Consider the following 24,650-nt stretch of genomic DNA (forward strand, 5'->3'; position numbering starts at 1 on the left):
AAGTAAAACCCATGTTTTCTAAATCATATGTGATCACTCTTGCAATCATATCAAATAGTGCATTTATGGGGTACAGATTTATCTTCACACACTCATTATTTAATTTAATAATAATACATGAATAATCATAGTATAAGTTTGATAGTAACGAGTTTATCAAAAATTTAAAAGTATACTTTAAAAATATAAATACAAGTGCACTCCATACCACTAGCTATTATAATCATGGGAATAAGAGTGCGTGGAGAGTGGTATAAGTAAGTTTGTATAAGTTTATCATTGTGAATGATCAAATTGAATTAGAAATTCTTTTGTTTCTTTAAAGAAAAATAGAATATAAATAAATAGTTAGTTTACTTTAAATAATTATAATTTGTTTAGATTATAAAATATATATTTTTTATTATGTATTTAATAACGAGCACTCAACACTTGGAATATTTTGATGATGAAGTAGACGAAATAGATGAAAATGAAATAGATTCATTCGAGGAGATATCGAATCATTCGGAATGTAGTTCTTTCTTTGAGATATCAACCACGCTGAATGATGATGAAAACGAGACCGAGCAACTAGAATGCTTTCCAATTAATTATCCACCGAGAAATAGTCAATTCATTATGGAACCAATAATTTTTGAAAGCAATAAAGAAGATCAACACGGTGATATTTCAAACTTTATAAAAGATAATAATAATAATCAACCTCATTATAACAATAATGTAAATCCACAATTTATTTATAATGAATTAGATAGTTGTACATGGAATATACAACAACAACAACAACAACAACAAAAACAAAAACAACCAATTTCTCATGCTCACCCTATTCTTTTACCATCTTTAAAAGGTAATTTCAACTATAGGGTTTAACTTTTCTTTCTTTTTCTTGTCTTTTTTTTTCAATTTTATATATAAATAAATAAAATAGATATATGTATTTATTATTTTTTAAAGCTATAATAATGTGGTGCTATTTCATATAACCAACTTGGTTCGATAACAGTCAGTTCCTTCATAAATTCTTTAGTGGTAACTGTTACATCATGAAAAACAATCCATTCCGGTGAATTAATTGTACTTAAAACTGAAGTTGGGTGTATCCATAGATTCTAAAAATAAAACAGTTATCATTTATATTAGTATAATAATTATTTAAATATATTAATTATTATTTCTTTTTCTTACATGTTTATCTTTTATTGTTTGATATGAACCATCGGATTGAAGATGTGCAGCATTCGTAAAGAATCCAGTGACAATCGATTTCCTAATGGGTACTGTCACATCGATATTCTTACTATTCAAAATACAAGATACCAACTTTATACCATATTTCTTTGTGTAGGCAACCAGTTGTTTCCGAACTTGTATAGCTCTCAACATTGCCTTGTAATTCAATTGATGTTCATGACACCAATTCGAATCTGATTTTCTTTTAATGAATTGATTATAAACTATTGTTATTATTATTATCGTTAAAGTTTGTTAATATATTTTTACTTTGTTCAAACTAAATATATATATATTTTATAACTATTTACTTACTATTTAATAAAGTTAGATGATCACCTTCTTTAACTGTGAATTGATGACGTTGACTACTATGATTGTTTTGATTTACGAATAGACCTTGAATGCTAAGCATCGCTGTGATACTAACAATCTCCTCGCTACAACCATAGTCAGCGCTTGCTATGATCATTCGCGCGAATTGCGGATCCACAGGGAACTCTGACATGATATGTCCTATCGGTGTGGTGAGTCGCGCGTCGTCATCGAGCGCACCCAACGCATAGAGTATCTCGAGTGCGCGAGTCATCGCTTCGAGTGGCGGTGGCGATACAAAGTCAAAGTTCAGCACATTATCGATACCCAGTGACTTCAACTGTAGAACCAACGCGGTTAGACTCGATCGCTGTATCTCTGGTCGGGTCTGCTGTTCCAGCAGCTTCGTGTAGTCGTCCTGTGTGTAGAGACGGTAGCACTTGCCCGGCTTGTTACGACCGGCACGACCTGCCCGCTGGTTGGCCGACGCCTGACTCGTCGGCACAACCACCAACGACTCGAGTCCCGAGTGTCCGTTGTACGTCTTTATCTTTACGAATCCACTGTCGACAACATAGCTGATTCCATCGATAGTAATCGAAGTCTCTGCAATATTGGTTGCCAGCACAATCTTTCGCACGCGCATATCGAACGGCTCGAACACTCGCATCTGTTTATTCATGGGCAGTCCCGAATAGAGTGGAACTATCTTGTAGCTCCGTTTACCAGATGACAGTCGTTCGTCCAAACTATGTTTGATTCTCTCGATTTCCTCTTGACCGGTGAGGAAAACCAGAATGTCGCCGGGTGGCTGTGTATTGTGAATGTCGACGATCGTTGTTACCGTCGTCTCCAAGTAATTCAGTGTTGGTTTCGTCAGGTAGTGAATATCCACCGGGTAGTTTCTCCCATCGATTGAGATGATCGTTGCCGTATCTTTGTCGACGTCGACGTCGTTGTTTGCATGTTTCCTCTGGTTGAAAAAGTTAAACATATCTTCGGCATCTAGAGTGGCGGACGACACTATTATCTTGAGATCGGGTCGTCGCTGTTGCACCTTCTTTAGTAGACCCATGAGAACGTCGGTTGCCAGCGTGCGTTCGTGAGCTTCGTCGATCATCACCACCGGATAACGTTGCAAGAGTGGATCGATCATCATCTCGCGAATCAACATACCGTCGGTGCAGTATTTGATTTGGGTGGTTCGCGCGTTGATCGACTCCTCAAAGCGAACGGCATAGCCAACGCGCTCACCGAGCGGCGTCGACATCTCCTCGGCGACACGCGTCGCCACGCTCATTGCCGCGACACGACGTGGCTGTGTGCAGACTATCATTCGCCCGCCATCTGCCCAGCCACTCTCCACTAGGTACTGCGGCAGTTGCGTTGTCTTTCCGCAGCCGGTCTGGCCGACCACCACCAACGTCTGGTAGGTCTCCAGCAGATAGAGTATCTGACGACGCAACTGGAAGATAGGCAGCGCTATACGTTGTTGTGCAATCGATAGTTTCTGTTTCGAGGCATTTCCATACACTAAATAATCAGATAGATTATTGGAATCACTCAACTCCCTATCAAACACTGATAGTTGTTGTTTTTGTTGTTGTTGTTGTTGATTTGACATGATTCTATAAACAAAATATAACTAAATCGACATTATTATATTTTTATGTTATCAATGTCTGTCTTTTAAAAGTTTTGACATTGGAGAAAAGTAATGAATGAATTACAACTTTATTTTTATTTCTATTTTTTTTTTTTTTTGTTTTTTTTTTTATCAAAAAATGCTTGGTTTTACCAAATTTGGTAATTTAATTGATCAATCAATTTATGAACAATTGTCTTTCCAAACATTACCCATTTTGTTAACCTTATAATCTACCAACAATTACTACATTTGTCAAACACAATTATTTTTTACGTCTATGCAAAGATCATGAAAATATATTACTTCAAAAAGAAATATGTTGTTTATAAATAAATAGTTTTACAATTGTAACTGGTAATGATAACCCTTTAAACTATCATATGGTAATTGTCTGGTCATTTTTTGAAGTTCAAAAAAAAAAAAATGGTAAACCGTTACAAAAATTTAGCTGGTGAGTTTTTTATTTTTATTTTTTTTTGTTTTTAATTTTTTTTACCTCCAAATTTGAAATTTGAAAATTAATAAAAAAAAAAAAAAAAAAAAACAGCAACAACACTTAACCCAAAAACAAATAACACCTAAAAAAAAAAAAAAAAAAATAACAAAAAGAATAGAAAGACATCGACAACCATCAGCTCAGATCAGAAAAAGCATCAGTCAATCAACTGTTGTCCTATCCTATCCACACAAGTTTGTTTTCCAATCTATTTTTTTTTCACATTTTTTTTATTTTTTTATTACCAAAGAGAGAGATTAAAGAAAGTTGACAGTAACTAAACTAATAAATATTAAAGTAAAGAAAAGTAAAGTAATCGATTCAGATATATTGAACATGACAAGACAGAACTAAACAAAACAAACAGAATAATAGTAATAGTAATAGATAGATGTTATAACTTTTAATTAATTCATTTTGCATTTGACATTTTTTTTTTTTGTTTTTTTTTTTTTGTTTTTTTTTTATTTTTATGTTATTTTTATTGGTTATTCTTAACTTTCCACACCCATCTAGATGTGGAGTAATAATAATAATTAAGATATCAGCAAACTTGTATACAATACATTGATTAAATTTGTCGACAGATGATTGATTTCTACTTTCAACCACAACAACCTTTGACATTATAAATATCAACAACAGCGAAGCAGTAGCAGTGCACAGTACCAACAACACAGAGCAACAACTTAAAGTTATCGACTGCGAGTATATGCTAATAAGGCAATCACAATCTCATTTTGAAATACCAATCAATTATCGACAGTGTTTCACAATTGAATGACATCAACAAATTTAGAATACATCATCAAGTCATAAAGAGAAAAGAGTAATTAATCGATCGATCTCGATCAATAATCAAATCAATCAAGACGATATTTTAAAGTGAACGAAACTTAAAGATATTTAAACTGTTGTTGTTGTTGTTATTGATCAACAACAATCTGTTCAACCATAATTCAAACAAACAAACAAACAATTCAATTAGATTCAAGATATCAAAACTATAGTAGTTAGTTAGTTAGTTATATAACTAACGGTCATAATTAATTAAAAAAAAAAAAAAAATTTGTGTTTTATTTTAATTGTGTTTATTATTATTATTATTATAAATCAAAAAATAACAATAATATTAAGATAGGTGTTGGGTGTTTTTCTATTATTACTTTTTATGTGTTGTTGTGTTGTCATATTATTTTTTTTTTATTTTTTTAATTAAAATTTTAAATAAAATAACGTGATTTAATATCATATGATGTATTAAATCACAATCAAATCACATCACATCTAAGTGCAAATAAACAAAAACAACAAATTTCCTTAAACATTGTTCATCATCATCTTTCAAATTCATTCGCATTCTTTATATATTTATTTATATATTTTTATAATTAGTTTTTGTAGTTAGTAAACAAATAAAAACAAACAAAAAACAATGTTGTTTATTTTAGTATTATTATTATGATCATCAACCAACCAATCAATCATTCACCTCTTCAATAAATACTCAATTTCAAACAACATTTAAATTGCATGATACCATTCAAATCATCTTCTTCTTCTGTAAAATCGATCAATCAATTAATTCAAATCAATCACACCACATTTACTTTCACTGATTGTTGTTGTTTCTTATAATAAAAAACAATTTAAAAATAAAAATAAATACTTTTCTTTTTTTGTCTCTAGAGATTCGATTTAATTTAGTTGAATCGATGTTCGACAGCAATTCCCGTCATCATCTTCGATATTGACAGCCGGGAACAACTTTAATAACCTGACTATTTTTACAATTTATGATTTTTTTTGTTTTTTTTTTTTTTTTTGTTTTTTTTTGTTGTTTTTTTTATCAAAACAAACCCCCTACAATTTCATCTCCATAATTCAGTTTTATATTACCATTTTCAGTTCATTGGCATTTTATAAATATATATATATATAACATATATATATGTACATGACACTATAAATAATAATTATAGTTGGGCTAAATATTTTTCATATTTATTAACTTTTTTTTTTTATTATTCATTTTAAAGAGATAGATTGATTATATAGATAGATAGGCAAACATTTCAGTTTGATTGTAGTTTTTTTAGTTTAATTTGTTTTTTAGTTTAGATTGGATAAAATAGGTAGAGATAGATAATCTTTAGTTAGTGTAGTTTTAGGTTATATATATATTTTTGTAGATTTAGTAGTTTTAATTAGTAGTAATCACTAATCAATATTAATTGGATAATAAAAAGAAAAGGGAAAAGATAAAAAGTAAACTAAATAACTCAACATAAAACACAACACAACAACAACACACAGATATCAAACAAAAAAAAAAATACAAAACAAAAATTATATTAAAAAACGACGACGCTATCACTAACCAGAGATGGCTACGGTCGATCTGCGAAAGAGAGTGAAAGTATATCAGCTCGACAACAGTGGCAAATGGGAGGATAAAGGCACGGGATTCGTCAATTGTCTCTACATCGAGGCATTGGGATCACACTGTCTGATGGTCAAGTCCGAGGAGGACGGTTCGATCATTCTCGAGTCCAAGGTGTATAACCTCGAGATCTATCAGCGACAACAGGACACCCTAATCGTGTGGGCCGAGCCCAACACCAACATAGACCTGGCAATATCATTCCAGGACTCTGCTGGTTGCCAGGATGTCTGGGACTTTATCATCCTCAACCAACGAAGAGATTCCGATGTCGAACTGATCGATCTGCCCGAGGTCAACGCTGCCAACCTCGATTCGATTCGTGATTGTTTGGATCCCAGTCTGCCACAGCCTGTTCGTGACAGAATCGTTAATGTTATCGTTAGAGATGTATGTATTTTTAATGCGGTGATCTGTTTATTTTACATGTTTAAGCTTACATTTTCTTTGTTATCGTTTATTTTATATATTTTAGGATTATTTAAAACAACTATTGGAACTGTTTGATCAATTAGAACAATCAAATGATATTCCTAATCTACATCATCAATTTACCATATTTAAAAATTTAAGTAAGTACAATATTGTTAAATTTAATTAAAATATTAAAAGTAAAAGTTGAGGAATTTAAATAACTAATAAATGAAACTTTATTTTTTAGTATTGTTTAATGATTCATCCATTTTTGAATTATTACTCTCTGAAGAATATTTATTGAGGATGATGGGTGTATTAGAATGTAAGTAAAATTGAATAAATAAAAAAAACATGTCGTGAGATTATTAATTATTTATTTTCAACTTTATATCACATCTAGATGACCCAGAAATTTCAGAACAAAATCGAATTAGACACAGAGAATTTCTAAGTCAGCAAGTTATTTTTAAAGAGGTGGTTAAATTTTCATCGGAATCTTTAATAAGTACCATTCATCAAACCTTTAGAGTACAATATCTCAAAGACGTTGTTTTACCAAGAGTTTTGGATGATCTTACTTTTTCAACGTTAAACTCTATCATCTATTTTAATAACTCTGAGATTGTTGGACAAATTCAAAAAGATACTACATTTTTACAAAAGATGTAAGATTATATTATATTAGATTAACAATTAATTAAAACAACCAAGTAAACTAATTAAAATAATATTATATTATAGATTCACACAGATACAGCAAAGTCCATCTGGATCTTCAGAGAGAAGAGATTTATTACTCTTCTTACAGGAACTATGTGGACTTGCAAAGAATCTTCAAATTCAAAACAAATCAACCTTTTTTCTCAGTCTTTCCTCATTGGATCTATTTAAAACACTTTCAACTACACTTGACGATGATATAGCACAAACTAGAATCTCAACGTATGTTTATAAAACTATAATTATTAATAATGATGATGGAAAATAGAAAAAAGATTCATCTAACTCTCAATTATTATTTTATTATTTATTATTATAGAACTGAAATAATATTATCAACATTGTCACATGATACTAGAATGCTAAGAAATTATATAACATTAAACAGTACATTCCTATCGCAACTTATCAATGGTTTTATAAAGGATAATGATATTGGTGTAAAAAATCAAATTGTCGAAATAATTAAAGTATTACTGGAAGCAGATACCACAGAAGTAAGTAGATATGATATAGATAGAAATATATATTCACATTTATTAAAAACTAACAATCATATTATTTTTAGATGAATGAATTTTTCAAATTGTTTTATGAAAAAGGTATATATGAATTGGTATCACCGTTGTCCAGGAACCAAATGAAAGAAGGCGAGCCGATCATTCCAGGCGATCCAAGCAGTAACTTGGAGTCGTTCGTTCTGTATAATGTGATTGAATTGATAATATATTGTATAAAGCATCACTCTTTTAGAATCAAACACTTTATTGTCAACGAGAACATTGCACAAAAGATACTGTGTCTGACGTCGAGCAACGAGCGATACATGGTGTTGGGCGCAATCCGATTCTTCCGTTGCTTGGTCAGCATGAAGGACGAGCTCTACAACAACCACATGATCCAGGACAATCTGTTCGACCCGATCATCACCATCTTCAAACAGAACATCAACCGATACAACCTGCTGAATTCAGCGATAATCGAACTGCTGCAGTTTGTCTACAAGGAGAACATCAAGCCGCTGGTTGTCCACCTGGTCGAGCGATACCGCGAGCTCTTTGAGTCGATCACCTACACCGATGTCCTACACCACATGATCACCAAGTATGAGCAAATCAAAGAGTCGAATGAAAGTCCCGAGATGCCATGCAACGATAGCAGTCTGTAAGTACAAACAACCGACACTAATTTCTGTTTCTTGATTTTACTGATTATTAATATTAAAGATACGATGAACGTGACAGACTCGAGGGTTCAGACGATGCATATTTCAATGCTTCAGATGACTCTGACGATGAACGATATAATTTAGATAGTAAGTTTGAACAATCTAGCCATTCCAGTGGTGGTAATAATATTAGCAGCAACAACAACAACAACGATAGTGACTTGCAAGATAACAACAAGAGCGAGAGCAGCAGTACTACAATGAACATTGGTGGAAATGTCAAGCTTGTTGATTATGACGACGACGAAATCGATAGTGACGATGATAATCAACAACAACAACAAATGTTGAAACTACAACAACAACAAGAAGAATCAGATGAATCATCTGTTGTTTGTAATGGAAATTCAATGGAAGAGGATAAGCTTCTGCCCGACAATGAAACCGAATTAATAACTCATCAACAACAACAACAAGAAGAAGAACAAGAACAAGAACAACAACAAGAATCCAAACAACAGGAAGGAGACGAAGAGAAATCAATAGCAATCAGCACCAACACCACCACAACCACCACCTCAGAAGAAAAACCTCGAACACCCAAGAGAAAATTGGATAATGGTATGGTGGATCACCAACACAACAACAATAACAATAATAACAACAACGAGTCATCAAGCGAACATCACAGTTTCTCAGTCAACGAGAAATCAGTTCATATTGTTTTTAATTTAAATAGTGTTAATAATAATAGTAATAGAAGTAGCAATAGTAACGACGACGACGACAATAACGATAACAACAACGAAAACAACGACGACAATAACAAAGATCAAGATGAAAAAGATAATAACACAAACAGTAATCATAAGAGTAGTACGCTTAATGGAGACGAAGAAACCACCAATTTAAAACAACATCACTTAAAATCACATCACAACAACAACATTAATAATAATAATAATAATAACAATGAACAACAAACACATCATCAACAAGATAATTGTACAAATCATCATATCAACGATAAACAATCTCTTGAAAATGGAAATACTATCTCTTTGAAGAGAGTGAAAATTATGAAAGATGATTCCTCTACACTGGGCTTAGTGGATCAAGAGTAGCACAAATAAAATCATATATTAATTAATTAAAAGAAGGTACAGAGCTGGTTGGTTATAATATTATTATTATTAAAAATATATTTCATATTATCTTTTTTCTTTGTATGTCACTTTCTTTTTTTTTTTTTTTTTTGTTTTTTTATATCAAGTGTAATTCAAAAGAACATGATGTTCATTTTTTTAATGATAGAAAGAATATGATGAAGGAATTAAATGGTATTAGAGAAATAATAAAAGAATTTGCAATAGTCTATGGGGATGAAAATGAACTTTATATATTATAGATCCAATCAAATGCCAAACGAACCTCAGGATTATGTAGAGCTATTGGATATTTGTGGAAATCAAAATAAATATAGAGAATATATAACTTTTGGCTACTATATTTACTCGGTAGCCGATGTTCAAGAAAATACAGCATTTTTAGAGAAAGATGAATATAGTTTATATTTAGTAAAGAATGGAAACTATTTATTGGTTGCCCTTAAAACTATACCCTTTAATGTAAATTTATTGAATAATCTTAAAACCATCTGTAAAGTATTATTTTAATCTTCCAAAATCTTATTTTCATTTTACCAATACAAATTATTTTATATTAAACTACAGTTTCTTCAATTTTATAAAAGATCAGTAAAATCCAAGAAATAAATACCACATTAATATAAACAATCATAAAGTTAACCACTTTGTTCAACAGTGTTTTCATTAAATATTGCCTATACTTTTATTTTTCAATTAAAATCTTTTGTTTAGGAGATATATTTTCTTTTGATATGATATCTTGTAGCAGTTGTTTTGAAATTTTTGAATAATCTTTGGATTTTATCGATCGTTGATATTGATTTAGAACTTTCTTTGAGAAGTTGATCTTTTCCAAAATGAATTCAATCATTTCGATATCGTCCTTTTTAAAATAATGTTTAAGAAGTTCATTTGGTTTTGTTAATTGATTGGCAAACTCTGGATGTTTAGACAAGAGATATTCGATCATCTCCATATGTCCTGTTTCAATGGCAACAACAAAGCCAGCAATTGTACATTGACAGTCACTTCTATTCTCATAGAGCCATTTAACAAGTGGAATCTGCATTCCTTTGATTGCACTCTCCATCGACTTGTCATTGAATACACCCGGTATATTATTGTCATGGAAAAATTTGATGGTCTCTTGATTTGCATTGAAAAATGAGTCTAAGATACATATATTGTCCAAAATAAAGCTGGGATTCCGTTTGATAATTATTTCGACTTCTTCTGATTTATTCATGATAATTGCATTGTTAAGCATATGATCCAAATCGATTTCAAAGTTATCCAATGCCCAATTGATAACTTCTGCACCTCCTCTGTAAATTCCATGTTTTAGTGTTTTCATACTGGAAATCTCAGTTCTGTTCTCTCTGAGCCACTTCATTGTTTCGAATTGACCATGATATACAGCTATATATATAGCACGTTCTGTACATCCTACACTTGGATCATATTCATTGAGCCATTTTATCATCTCGAGATTGCCAGTTCTCGATAAATTTTCGATTGCTGATGTTGAAAATGAGAATAATGAATTATCAACCAGCCATTTGAGGATATGTTTGTGGTTATTCATTGCGACCTGATCCATTCCCAATGCAGATGGTCGTTGATTTAGATCTGTAAACAACCATTTGGCGAGCTCTAGATTACCATTTCCAATCGCTGCATCGATTGCAACATTAGGTTCAAGTATTATTGTTTCATGATAATTTAACCATAACCATTGTGCAACTTCCATATAACCTTTATGACAGGCATCTAAAAACCCATGGTGACTGCAACCTTCAGTTCGATGTTGTTTTAACCATTTGAGAATTTCAATGTTGTTTTTAAATGCTGCATTGTCCATGGCTTGCTGAGTTGCAGTAACAGTTGTATTATCATTGAGCCACTTTATCGTATCAAGATTTACATCTAATGCAGCTACATCTATTAGATTTTCAAATGATTCTCTGATGTTATGTTGATGCAATAGTTTTGCTATTTCCAATTGATCGCAATAGATTGAATAGTCAAACAATGTACCATATCTCTCGTGTGGTTCTTCTCTTCTTGGCTCGTTGATATCGAGTAGGTATTGAACAATATGAGGATGTCCACCATTAATTGCACCATAATACATATTACTACCAGCTCTATCTTCTGATCTATGTTCTGCCAACCACTCAATTATGTCAATTCGTCCGACTTTGGCAGCACTATCAAAAGTTACATCTGTATTTATATCTCCTTCTTTTCTACTCTGTGAATAACCACAATTCTCCAGTTTATCAGCCAAGTACTTGACTATTTCAATGTCTCCAGATAACGGTGCCACCATCAATGCATTATAGTAATTCAATCTCTTCTTTGAAAACTCTTCACAAATGTATTTGACTTTCTCCAAACTACCATGCTCCGCTGCATATTTTAAGATATCATCGAAATAAACTTTTTGATGTAAACTCGAACTTGATATCAGTTTGAGCATATCGACCAGATATTTCAATATCTCAAAACTTCCACTTTTGATTGCTGCTTCAATTGTTGGAAAATCAAAAGTGATAGAATGATCGGTATAATACAGTTTAAGTTCATTTAGATAAGAGTTACCAGCCATTATATCAGGATACTTAATTAATTCCGACCAACTAAATTTTTCTAAACCTTTATAAACAACATCATGTATGCTACTAACATGTTTGAATATTAATTTATTTAATACAATATTATTAAATATCTGTAAAAATTTATCTTTTTCCATTGTCCAGAGCTGTTTTGCAGATGACTACCATTTTACTCAAAATAAATATAAATATTTTTTAATTAATTTTAATAATTCTTTATAATTTCTTAAAAAATCAAAACAAAACTGGCTCTTGCTTGTAACTAAGATCACATTAATTAACCACTAATTTTTAATTTTTACATTTTTTTACATGCGAAAGTTGTTGGGAGCCAGTTTTGTTTTGAGGTAGTCATAATGTTAAAAACCTTTTTCATCTTTGCCCATGAAAAATTCATCTAAATTACACCGGGTATTTTTAAAAGAAGTAAATCATATGAAGTTTAATACCAAAATACTAATTTTAGTCTTATTAATCAGTTTTGATAAAAACTCATCAATTTTTATTTTATTTTATTTAGTGATTTTAATTTGGTAATTCTGTTAGTATTAGTGTAAACACATTTTTTTAAATAATTTACTAATAACATCAAGCATATCGTCATTGTATTTTCGAAAAAGAATAAAATCATTTGTTTGCCCGATGAACATCTTCTAGAAGGGTTAACCCCACCATCATTTATAGCTTATGCATAAAAAATAATACTAATTTAGAAAGTTAAAAAAGTATTATTTTTTACCCCATATTAAATAAAATGTATTTATTTATTTTTTTTATTCACTATCATCAGCTTCATAATATGTGGTGGTTCCCACTAACTAATTTTGATAATTTGCAATTTTATTATTGGAAATGACAACATGAATGATAACATAGAGCTAGTAGTTTAAGAAAACTCAATTAAAGAGGATTATAAATAGATCTCATTTTTAATATTTTAAAAAACAAAAAAATAAATTAAATATTCTAAATCATTTTCTAAAACATATATTTTTTAATATTAAATTAATTTCAAACAATATCAATTCGTTACTTTCATCAAAATGGATCCATTAAAAACATTATTTAACCTTTCTGGTGGATATGCTGATACCCAAATTCTTATGGCTATATCTCAGTTGGATATTGCCAATCACATTGCTCTTGGAAATTCAAAATCCTATCTAGAATTGGCAAAGGAATTAAGTGTTAATGAGGAAGTTTTATTGTATCTCTTGAAAAATGCTACTGGATTGGAGATTTTCCACGAGCTGGAGGAATCAGAAGGTGTTTTCAGACATACTCCATTGTCGATTGCTCTTAGAGACCAAGAGTATCGTGATTTTATCATGATGAAAGCAAGCATTTACAGTCTTAGATCTTGGGAATCTTTGTTTTCAACTTTAAAAAGTGGAAATAGTGATAACAAAACTTTAGGCTTCAATAGCATTTGGGATTTTTTGAATAATAATAAAGAAGAAAATGTATGAATAGTTTAAACTTTTAATTTAAATTAAGATATTAACATATTTCTTTTTTGAATAGGAAATTTTCAATAGATCAATGACAACATTGACCAGAAGATTGGGTCCAACAATCGTTGAGAAATCAAATTTTATGAATTTTGAAACAGTTACTGATATTGGTGGTGGACATGGATTGTAAGTTTAAAATATTTTTTGATAATTATTTAAATATTAATTATTTCTTTTTTTTTTGGTAAATAAAATTAAGTTTATTACAAGAAGTATTGAGAAAGAATCCTCATTTGAAATATGGTATCAATTTTGATATTAAGAATTCTGGAGATGGAAATACCAATGAGGTAACTTCGACCAATGTTGACAAGAGATACAAAACTATGGTTGGAAATGCAATCACTGATGAAATTCCAGAGACCGATTGTTATATACTCAAACATGTTTTACATATGTTTAAAGACGATGTTGTCATCAAAATCCTCAAGAAGATTGGTGAGAAACTCAAATCGAATGGTTCTATCTTTGTCTATGAGCTGTATGATGAAGAACTTAAGAATCAAAAATCAGCAATGTCACATTTCTACTTACGTAAGTATTGTTATTAGTAATGAATTTGGATTTTAAATATCTTCTCTAATAATTGATTATAATCTTATTATCTATTATCTTATTCAGATCTGATGTTGGTTACAGGTGGTGTTGAAAGATCCAACAAGAGATGGAGAGAAGTTGTACAAAAAGCAGGTCTTCAAATTAAAGAGATCGAACACATTCCAAATTCAGTTGAAATGCCAGTGTGCAAAATAATAATCACAAAATAAGAATATAATATAATGTTCTTTTTTTTCTCACTCACTTGATCCTATCTCTATATCTCATCTTCTTATTTCTTTTTATTTTTTTTTGAAAAAATAATAAATTAATAAAATAAATCTCAATCAATTTTTTTTCTTTTATATCTTTTTTGATCAACTATAATCATATTTTCTTTTGTCAATTTATTTGATTATAAATATTAGAAGATGAGTTGTCAAATACGTTTTACATCCTTTTCCTCGAATATATGATTGTCTTTCAAACTTAATATCTTTTTATTAACTTAATAAATAATCATTTATAAACAACAATCAATCAAGAACAACTTTAAAAAAAAATACTGAAGCTCTTCTTTTTTTTTTTTTTTTGATCAGCTTATCCTATAGGATTGTTCTTGGTAGACAAAATGTTTAATAAGAGAAACCCTTAGGTGTCAGTAACTTTTCTATGGAAGGCTATGATTGATACTTTAAATTATTTAGTTATTATATGTGATTTATTTGTACACCCCTCCACACATATCATTGTAAAATTAAATATTTAATTTGACTAATAGTTTAAAAATGAAGGTGGGTTGGTGTAGTGTAACATTTTATTTACATTAAAATTATAACATATATCTATATGAATAAAAATAATTAAGGTTGTTTATAAATAATTTTAGAAAATAAAACAGTGGCAATTATCGGATGTGGACCTTCTGGTTTGGTTAGTTGTAAGTCTGCTTTGGAGTCAAGATTGATTCCAAAGGTATTCGAAAGAATAGTGATATCGGTGGTGTTTGGTGTCTGTCGAATGGCAAAGTTTGGGATTCATTAAGTACCAATCTATCTTTGAATACAATGATGTTGGGGGAAATCAAAAAAATACCATGGGTAATGGATAAATATTTACCTAAACCACCAAACGACAGGTCATCTCCCAACGATTACAAGGAAGAACCATTAATTCTCCCGGTGGAATTGGTCTTCTAATCTAGAGAGGATGCCGACTTGGCCAAAAAGAAATTTAAATCGGTTCAACAAAACTTTATAGATACCAATGATTGGGCAGCAAAGATGTGTAGTAAACAACAAACTCATCGATCTTCAGAAACAATTGTCATCGGACAACACTCCATTTATTATCATCTCCAGGAACTATGCAGACTGTGTTCTCGCCGAAAAGATACATGTAGTTCAGCACCCAATAACAGAGATACAAGGTAAAACCGTTTGGTTTGCCAATGGAGAGTCGAGAGAGATCGATCATATCGTTTTCGCCAATGTTTACACCTATGAACTACCCTATCTATGTGAAGAGGTGCTTAGAGGTCTGGAATACAATCCAAACGACAAGCTGATGCCAATCGTTCTACATAAATCAACCATTCATCCAACGCTACCGAATATCGGGTTTGTTAGTTGGTTCTCATCTGCGATGTTCCCAATCATTGAACTTCAAGTTAGTTGGCTCGCTTTAGTATTCTCAGAGGACTTGGCACCACTGACCAAAGAACAGATCGCCGAAGGTATGAATGCAGAGAGAGCCATTCGCGATGCTCAATTCAAAAAGCAATATCCACATATAGAAATGGTTGAAAGGGTGAAGAAATCGCAACTATCATTGGTGTGATTCCCAATCTAGAAAAGATAAAATCAGAAGATCCACACCTCTATAAATTGATTTACAACAAGGGTTTCTCAACTTCATCTTACAGACTTACAGTACCACATTCAAACCCACAACTCGCTAAAAACATTCTAAATAAAATAAATGATAAATATTATTGTAAAATTTGAAAAAATCAAAATTTTTGAAAAAAATATTGGTAACCAGCCTAATTTTGAATATTCGTTTTTTCTATTTTTTTGTATTTTTTAATTTTTTATAATTATTTATTTTATCGAATGATATTATTGTTTGATAAAAGATATCTTTAATTTTGAAGATCATCAAGTATTTTCAACCTATTTATAAAAATGTAACTGCAACTATTCAAAAAACTAGTTATGAGAAAATTAAAAGGAATTTTCTTTTTAACTTTATGATACTGAACGAGCTAGCTCGAAAATTAAATGATTAAAGATTCTATTTTTTTACACCTTTGATATTTTTTGATTCAAAAAATATCTGGCTTTTGAAATCACCCACACCCAATTTTATTTTTTTCGAAACCAGTAGCCTGTAAAGATTAGTTATATTTTTATTTAATATCATTTAAATTTAATTAGATAAAACATAAAAAATTATTGTATATAAACTCAACAAATCGACAACTTTTTTTTTTTCTACAGAATAATAACAAATAATAGAACAGATAATAATGAAATATCAAAATATCATTTTAGTTTTAGCAGTTTTGGTTGCTCTCTGTGGTGTTTGCTCAAGAGCTATTGCCGTCAAGGAACAAGATAGAAAGGTTGGTGACACTGGAACCTACACCATAATCGAGTACTACAGTCAAGATGGTTGTGATGAAAATGACTATGTTTCGAACCAATCTTGGTTAAATAAATCGTGCCAACAAGGTGTCTATTACTTCTGTACCCCAAATGACGACACCATCTTCAAGTACACATTCCCAACCCAATATTGCGACAATGGAGCACCAATCATTGAATCCATTAAAGCTGGTTGTAACGGAAATGTTTCATACTCCTGTTATCATTAAAAGATCAAAACTAAAAATATATTAAATTAATAAACATGTAATCTGTGTATATATTCATATTACTTTTATTAGTTCACTTTCATATATAAAAGGTTATTTGTTTTTGAAACCAGTTCCAATTGATTTTATTGTAAAAAACATAAATTACAAGTTTTGGTTGCTTTAGATGAGAAGTGATGAGATGATTACTCCAGAGATTAGAATGAAAATAATCCAATGGTCTTTAATTTTATTGACAGCATATAGTGCAGGATTGTTTGTAAGCAACCAACTATCAACTTGTTCATCTACTGCAACAAATGTTTGCTTGAAAATCCTTCAGTTCTATTCTTTTTTAGCCAATCCAATACATTGATTTGATTGTTGAAGGAGGCACCATCGAATGCATCACAGGAACATCCTTCAGTGCGATTAAAATGGAGAAATTCAATAACAGCTATGAACCTGAAATAAGCGGCTTTGTCAATCGCTTTTACCGTACAACCTTCAGTTCTGTTGAAATGCAACCATTTTACAACAGAGAGATGTCCGTTTTTTGATGCATTGTCTAATGCCTCAGTACTAGATCCTTCAGAGCGATTTAAATGGAGCCACTCAACGACTTTCAAGAATCCATTTTCAGCAGACTTGTTCATTGCCTCCACTGAACATTCACCAATATTATTGTAGTGCATCCATTTTAGAACTTCTAGATATCCGTATTCAGCTGCCAGATCTAGTAGCTTTATCGATAGAGAGCCAGGATATACATGACGATCCTTATTCTGTGACTTTAAAAACCACTTTGATTTCTTCGTATTTTGTTCCACCCACACTAATTTATGAGTAAAAATACTCGACTTAGATTTTTTTCGAAAAAAAAAACTCATTCTAGGTTGACCACTTTAAAAATGTGTTGTTTTTCAATTTTGCCAAGGTTACCAATATTAAATTTTCGATCAAAAAAAAAAAAAAAAAATCGACTTAATATAAATCATTGAATAATAATCATATATATTGAATAATAAAATAATTTTATCGCTCCTTACATACTTATACTATTAGCTAATCTTTATATTTATATTAATAATTAAATCGTTATCATTATTAAATAAGTGTATAGTAAAAATCAATAAATAAAAATAAAATAAAAAGAATCATAATTTAATAAATAAGGTAATTTCAACGATTTTCACTTAACATTTTAATACAATATAATTTTATTTATTTATCTATAAGATATACTACATCTAACTTCACCTTTTCCATATAACTTCTTTCTTTTCCTTCTCTATACGATATAGTTCTTTTGTTATTATCATTTATTGTATAATCATCCACTACAATTTTTTCGTAGTTGTTACGAAGTTTTTACATAGTATTCAACTCAATAAATGCAAAAAAAAAAAAATTTGTATGAAAAAGCATACTACGAATGGGATTCGTTATGCCCTTTTTTACACTTTAAATTCGTAGTTGTTACGACAATTTATTTTTTAATGAGAAAAAAAAATGTTAAATAACTTTAAAAAGAACACTTGCAACGATTTTATAGATAATCTATATTATAAATGAGAATATTTATTTTTTTGTTAATCATAATTACTATATTAGTATTTATTAAGAAGATAAAGCTTTTAAATGTAAACATACCAATATTGCATTCATAGACATGTCTCATAGTTGAATCTACTATTGCAAAAGATCGTCAATGCATCATCGATCTCTACAATGTCAGTTTCATTTGTCTTTTGTATCTTTTCACCACCTTGTTTGAATTTGATACTGTTTTCAAATGAATTATTGATTATACTATACAATGTTTGTTATTGTAGCTTCCCACCAAGTGCTATATCGACACCATCTATTTTTTTTTTTTTTTGTTAGTTCACATTCTAAACATCAATTAAATATACACTGGAATGACATACTATTTGATTTAGCAAAGACCTTTTGTCCATTTTGGAATAACGATGGGCGAACATCAGATGATCGATAATTCTTCTCTCTCTTTGTGTTGTTTGTCTTTGTTGTATTTCAGAAGTTCGAACGATCGTTGTTGTTCTGTGGTTGTAGTTGCTGTAATTTGAGTTGTTGCTGCTGTTGATGTTGATATTGTTGTTGTTGGTTCGTTGGTCGCATTTGTAGTGTTTGTTGGTTTAGTAGCAATATCTGCTGAGAAAGATATTCGATCTCCATATCTTGACTCTCCAAATAACTAATAAACAATACTCCTAAATATAATAAATAAATACTCAACTCAAATATTAAATTTGAATATTTAATATTTATTATAAATATATATCAAATATATTTTAATATAAATATTAAATAAATATAAACTTTATTAAATTTATAGATCTATAAATTAAATAATTTTCTAAACCTCGATCGGTTATATCAATAAAATTATTATTAAATGTTAATATAACAACACTATGTGAATGAATTGAAGTACGATATAATTGAATTGAATTATTTAATTTTATAATAACTCTAATTAACACATTTTTCACTTTGACATACAAAAATACATATGTATATATTCATATTTGTATGATTTTTTTGAAAAATACAAATAAAACAAATTATTTTTTTTTCATATACATATAGTTCATTGACTGTTTATACCATTATAAAAGGATCAAGATATTAAATGAATGTTTAGGAGTTGAATTGATTCGTGGTGCGTTGTACTTGTACGGAATTTAATTGGTTAACTTAATCTATTTGAAAAACATACCAGTGTGTAGAAATTTCAAACTACATATGTCATACTATATGTCATACAGTCATTGACTAATTACATATATAATAAAATAGTTATATCACAGTCTGTGAGACTATATAGTAGTCGGTGTATAGTATTTAAATTGCTAATACACCAAAAAATACATAAAGTCAAGTGATTAAAATCAAAAAACGTTTTATAAACTATATATGATATATGACATACATATTCACATGTGAAATGTAGTATAAATTTTTTAATTTCAATAGTATTACTGATATTATTTGATTTATTATTTAACTCTTGTAACTATTTGAATAATATGTATTTCAAACACTAACTTTGATCATAAATTTGGTATATGTGCGATGGGGAGGTAAATTCAAGATTTTGAAAAATATTTATCAAATATTTAACAATATTTATGAATTTTTTTTAAATTTATTTTTTGATTTCACATTTATTACAATTATAAATTTTTGATTGATTCAGTGTTAGAGTTTTAGAATTTATTAATAATAATTAATTTTATAATAGTTATAAAATGAGTGAAAAATATCACCCTTATAGTTCATCTGATAAAGAAATAAAAAAAAGATCCAATAAATATAATAGTTCTATTTATGAACACTTTTTTAAATTTATAGATTCGAATGATAAGAATTTAATTAAAATGAAGTGTAAATACTGTCAAGTATTTACTTTTAAATACGATAAGGTAGACAAAAAATCAGTGTCTAGTGGTTTAGGATGGGCACATCTTGAGAGTAAGATTTTTAAATTTAACAAAATAATAACAATTTCAAGTGATCTGATTGTCCTATTATATTTCTTTCTCTATAATTTTTTTATAGATGTGAGATTATCTTGCCACAAAGAAAGTGAAATAGATTGGTCGTATGTCGCAGAACAAAAAAGGAAAAAAGCAGAAACACTTGCACTTGCTATATCAAAACCTTTTAGTCAAGGTGTATCAGAGTATGTATATATGATCTTAAATTGAATATTCAATTATTAACTATATTAAAATAGGGAATTATTAATAGATTTAGTAATCAAAAAAAATCTTCCCTTCAACTTAACAGAGGATGAGAGATTTAAAAATTTTATTTCATCGTTAAGAGCAGAGTTCAATTTAGTTGGTGGAGATACTATTAAAAATAGAATAATAAAAAGATATGATGATCAAGTTGTACAACTCAGAGAGTATTTCAAGACTATGGATTCCAAAATCAGTTTCTGTTTCGATATCTGGAGTGTCAAGGATATCTCTTTTTTGGGTGTAACTGGTCATTGGATCGATAGTCAATTTAAAGCTAGAAAGTGTTTGTTAGGAATGGAGAGCCTAAAAAGCGATAAAACAGGTAGGTATTGTAAAATGAATTTTTAATTTACAATTTATTAATTCAATCAAATATTATTTTATTAACATGATTCAGGTATAACTCTATCAAAACTTTTTTTTGATGTTATAGAAAAGTTTGATATCTCCAAAAAGATAATGTGCACCACTTCTGACAACTGCTCGAACAACCACACTACAGTGGAGAACATTGTCAAAAACCAAGATCCTTCCAATGATTACAAAGGATTCCAGGGTGGACATATTTTATGTTTGAACCATGTGATTAATTTAGGTAAGTGAATATAATAAAAATAATACATTAGCTATTCAAGTTATATAAAAATAAAAAAAATATTAAAATATTAATATTTTGTTTTAAACAAACAATTTGTTCCTATACATCATTGAATTTATTAACCCTTCTTTTTCAGCAATAAAAGCATTTATAGGAGATAAATCAACGAAATATCTTTTCGATAAAATTCACTCCTATGGTTCAAATTTAAGAAACTCCAGTAACCAAACAGATGCTTTTTTTGGGTAAGAAACACAATTATAATTTTTTTTTTACATAATTAATAAAAAAATTTTTAAAATTTTAGAATTTTTGAAATTCTAAAAACTGAAAAGAAGGACAGGTTAAAGCCAAAAGTATTGAACCCAATCCGTTGGTCATCAGCTTTTCAGATGACTAGTAGATTCATCAGGATCAAAGAGGCAGTTGAATACGACATTAAATATAAGATTACGAAACATGATATCCATCTCACTACCGATGAATGGGATATCATCAAACAAATCAATAAATTCTTGGATGGTGTGGATTTTATTACTTTGGCATTACAAGGAGCTGATGTTAATCTGTCTTGCAGTTTACCTGTGTATGGTCGGCTCTTGGACATTGGAGAGGAATGGAAAACCAATAAGATTCTCAAGACTGCTGCTGAAGCCTTTTGGAAAGAAATAGATGTATGTAATCATATTTTATTAACATTTGCATTTTCAAATTTGAAGGGTTTTTAAAAAAACTTTTTTTTTTGAAAACTATTAATCATATAAACATTCATAAACTTTTTAGGGTTACTATACAACACTTGATTATGGAATAGAACCATTTTATATCTCAACTTTTCTTGCACCATTCACCAAATTAGAGGTATTTAAAAGTGAATTTTGGAAAGATTATTGGAATAACATAAACAATTCAATTGAATCAATTTATACTAAATATGGAGGTACTAAGGGAAATAAAACCAGTATAGAATCAGTCAAACCAGAGATGGATAGAATGAAGTTTATTTTATCCACTCAAAAGATAGTAAGTTAAATTAATTTTTATATCTACACTATCAATACTCTTATTATATTTATTAATTTTTATTTTTATTTCAACAAGATTATTGTTGAACAAAATGAGAATGAATTATCAAAATATAAAAATCTACCAACTACATTCTCAAATGACTCATTGCAGTATTGGAAAGAGAATCAAATTGAGTTCCCAGTTCTATCTAGGATTGCTAGAGACTATCTCGCCATTCAATGCACATCTACACCTGCAGAGATTGAATTCCGTTACAGCTCTGACATGCTCACTAAAAATAGGTGGTCTCTTGGGAAAACAGTTATCAAATCACAAGTCTGTTCTAACAGCATTTCTAAATTAGATTTTATCAAATAATCAATTAAATAAATCAATTAAATTTAATAATATTCATCTATTAATAGTACTGAGGAGTGTTGAATAATCCAAATCACAGCACTGTGATATAACACTTAAAATATCATTCACTGTTGTATCTGTATTTATTTATTTTCTGTTTTATCATAAATATAATTGTAAATTGAGAATTATTGATTTATTTAAATTTATTTACTCACCTATTTCAACCATATATATATATATATATTCTCTCTCTTCTTTTCAATTTTTTTTTCTCAGTGTTTATAAACATTACTCACACTTCTTGTTTATTTTATATGATTTGCTTGAGTATTTGTTCACAATTTAATGTGGATATATACTTGTTTACAAAACTATTTAGAACTCTATCTCATGTTAACTTACAGAATTTTCAAAAATAACTATTTTCTGATCATTTTAATTATTTTTTGTTGTAAAACTTTATTTTTTGAATAATATATTTTGTAATCTTTTTAACTTTTTTAACTTTTTATATAATATTGTAAAATATTATTTTTTACTGTAAACTCATTCATTACTTTGATAGTATAGAATTTAATATAAATAGCAAATCATATTTTCATTTTTGTATAGAAAAAACAATTTATATTAAGAATGAAGATTATAATAGATTTGACAAAAGAAAACAAGTATACAGAAGAAATCATTGATCTCACATATGAAATCAATAACAACAGCAATAACAACAACATAAACAACAACATCATCCATATAAATCAATTCCAACTTAATTTAAAGAGGAATCTTATGATTTATATCACTGATTTGGAAGATTATATTTTCAACAAAATATTAGAAAATAAAAAAAATAAATTTTCAACATTAATTAAATATTTTACTTTTTCGCGTCTCACCAGCAGATTCGAATGTAATTTATGTGAATGTTTCACAATTTCATTATCAAACAAAAAGGTTGGACATTGTGCAACCTCTCATATTAATGGTATGTTAATTCTTTTTTTAATAAATATTTAAGCTAATTCGAATCTATTTTCTGTTTTTCTTTTTTCCATATTTAGCATGTTGCCAACAATACCCAAATATAAACCTTTGAGTATATTGACAACACCACAGATGTGCATGCACTGCCACTGAAAATAAACATTAAAATAAATAAATTTAGATTATTTAACAATTATTCTTTATAACTGTGTTTAAACATTTTATTTATTATTGAATTTTCTTTATTATTTATTTGATAAATGTTTTATTTATTATATTTGTTTGTAAATATTAATTAAATATTAAATATTTTTTAAATTAAATATTTTAAAATTATTTATTTATATTTGAGAGAATTTTGTCATATTAGGGAGTATTGCTTGAAATAAATATATCATTCTCTTTTTTCTTGAATTCATTTTCAAGACTTAATTTAAAAATAGATGATAAATATTTAATTTGCTCCTCTGGCTCTAAATTTAAATATTTCTGTAGGGTCATTCCACTTCCAAATAATCTTTCATAATTATCTAATTCTTGATCGAATTCTATATAATATAAAATATTGTTTTGTTCGGCGTTGGCGCCCATTTCTGTGTATGTTGGAATATTTAAAGTTGGTTGAAATAAATTATTATCTAGTTCCTTTAGAGATCTTTTTATATCTTGAGTGTCTGTTTCATTATTTTTATTCATTTTAGGAAGTTTTTTAAAGGGTAAATTTTCAAAATAAATACGTCGAGAACCAAAAAAAAAAAAAAAAAAAAAAAAAAAAAAAAAAAAAAAAAAAATTCAAAGGTTCAACACTAG

At 29.1% G+C, this 24,650-nt stretch overlaps 11 protein-coding genes across 11 annotated transcripts; 7 read left to right on the forward strand and 4 right to left on the reverse strand.

The window, feature by feature from the left end:
* Positions 1-405: 405 nt before the first annotated feature.
* On the forward strand, positions 406-1,053 carry PPL_11440 (uncharacterized protein; the record flags this gene model as incomplete). The annotated part of the gene is made up of 2 exons (XM_020582194.1): positions 406-853; positions 1,034-1,053. 2 exons carry the CDS (start codon positions 406-408, stop codon positions 1,051-1,053), a joined length of 468 nt encoding a protein of 155 aa, XP_020427497.1.
* A 114-nt stretch (positions 1,054-1,167) lies between these two features.
* On the reverse strand, positions 1,168-3,175 carry dhx35 (DEAD/DEAH box helicase; the record flags this gene model as incomplete). The annotated part of the gene is made up of 3 exons (XM_020582195.1): positions 1,168-1,460; positions 1,552-2,157; positions 2,278-3,175. The coding sequence occupies 3 exons, from the start codon at positions 3,173-3,175 to the stop codon at positions 1,168-1,170; spliced, it is 1,797 nt and encodes a 598-aa protein (XP_020427498.1).
* Positions 3,176-3,622: 447 nt separating this feature from the next.
* On the forward strand, positions 3,623-8,337 carry smkA (SMEK family protein; the record flags this gene model as incomplete). The annotated part of the gene is made up of 10 exons (XM_020582196.1): positions 3,623-3,650; positions 3,814-3,889; positions 6,135-6,528; positions 6,614-6,710; positions 6,800-6,877; positions 6,956-7,220; positions 7,297-7,497; positions 7,595-7,772; positions 7,844-7,877; positions 8,054-8,337. The coding sequence occupies 10 exons, from the start codon at positions 3,623-3,625 to the stop codon at positions 8,335-8,337; spliced, it is 1,635 nt and encodes a 544-aa protein (XP_020427499.1).
* Positions 8,338-8,416: 79 nt separating this feature from the next.
* Positions 8,417-9,567, forward strand: PPL_11443 (uncharacterized protein; the record flags this gene model as incomplete). Its single annotated transcript, XM_020582197.1, has 2 exons — positions 8,417-8,439; positions 8,502-9,567. 2 exons carry the CDS (start codon positions 8,417-8,419, stop codon positions 9,565-9,567), a joined length of 1,089 nt encoding a protein of 362 aa, XP_020427500.1.
* Positions 9,568-9,861: 294 nt separating this feature from the next.
* PPL_11444 (uncharacterized protein) lies at positions 9,862-10,119 on the forward strand (the record flags this gene model as incomplete). The annotated part of the gene is made up of 1 exon (XM_020582198.1): positions 9,862-10,119. One exon carries the CDS (start codon positions 9,862-9,864, stop codon positions 10,117-10,119), a length of 258 nt encoding a protein of 85 aa, XP_020427501.1.
* Positions 10,120-10,294: 175 nt separating this feature from the next.
* On the reverse strand, positions 10,295-12,346 carry PPL_11445 (uncharacterized protein; the record flags this gene model as incomplete). The annotated part of the gene is made up of 1 exon (XM_020582199.1): positions 10,295-12,346. The coding sequence occupies one exon, from the start codon at positions 12,344-12,346 to the stop codon at positions 10,295-10,297; it is 2,052 nt and encodes a 683-aa protein (XP_020427502.1).
* A 906-nt stretch (positions 12,347-13,252) lies between these two features.
* Positions 13,253-16,709, forward strand: PPL_11446 (uncharacterized protein; the record flags this gene model as incomplete). Its single annotated transcript, XM_020582200.1, has 7 exons — positions 13,253-13,672; positions 13,734-13,849; positions 13,923-14,257; positions 14,345-14,467; positions 15,162-15,262; positions 15,521-15,995; positions 16,699-16,709. 7 exons carry the CDS (start codon positions 13,253-13,255, stop codon positions 16,707-16,709), a joined length of 1,581 nt encoding a protein of 526 aa, XP_020427503.1.
* Positions 16,710-16,790: 81 nt separating this feature from the next.
* Positions 16,791-17,138, forward strand: PPL_11447 (uncharacterized protein; the record flags this gene model as incomplete). Its single annotated transcript, XM_020582201.1, has 1 exon — positions 16,791-17,138. One exon carries the CDS (start codon positions 16,791-16,793, stop codon positions 17,136-17,138), a length of 348 nt encoding a protein of 115 aa, XP_020427504.1.
* Positions 17,139-17,425: 287 nt separating this feature from the next.
* On the reverse strand, positions 17,426-18,791 carry PPL_11448 (uncharacterized protein; the record flags this gene model as incomplete). Its single annotated transcript, XM_020582202.1, has 3 exons — positions 17,426-17,902; positions 18,642-18,677; positions 18,771-18,791. 3 exons carry the CDS (start codon positions 18,789-18,791, stop codon positions 17,426-17,428), a joined length of 534 nt encoding a protein of 177 aa, XP_020427505.1.
* Positions 18,792-20,392: 1,601 nt separating this feature from the next.
* Positions 20,393-23,952, forward strand: PPL_11449 (Zinc finger BED domain-containing protein; the record flags this gene model as incomplete). The annotated part of the gene is made up of 10 exons (XM_020582203.1): positions 20,393-20,615; positions 20,703-20,826; positions 20,881-21,212; positions 21,324-21,485; positions 21,643-21,733; positions 21,796-22,162; positions 22,272-22,511; positions 22,590-22,832; positions 23,472-23,841; positions 23,918-23,952. 10 exons carry the CDS (start codon positions 20,393-20,395, stop codon positions 23,950-23,952), a joined length of 2,187 nt encoding a protein of 728 aa, XP_020427506.1.
* Positions 23,953-24,206: 254 nt separating this feature from the next.
* Positions 24,207-24,536, reverse strand: PPL_11450 (uncharacterized protein; the record flags this gene model as incomplete). The annotated part of the gene is made up of 1 exon (XM_020582204.1): positions 24,207-24,536. One exon carries the CDS (start codon positions 24,534-24,536, stop codon positions 24,207-24,209), a length of 330 nt encoding a protein of 109 aa, XP_020427507.1.
* Between the last annotated feature and the right edge of the window lie 114 nt (positions 24,537-24,650).

Source organism: Heterostelium album (genome assembly GCF_000004825.1).
Source record: "Heterostelium album PN500 unplaced genomic scaffold PPL_scaffold13, whole genome shotgun sequence".
NCBI classification, from domain to species: Eukaryota; Evosea; class Eumycetozoa; order Acytosteliales; family Acytosteliaceae; genus Heterostelium; species Heterostelium album.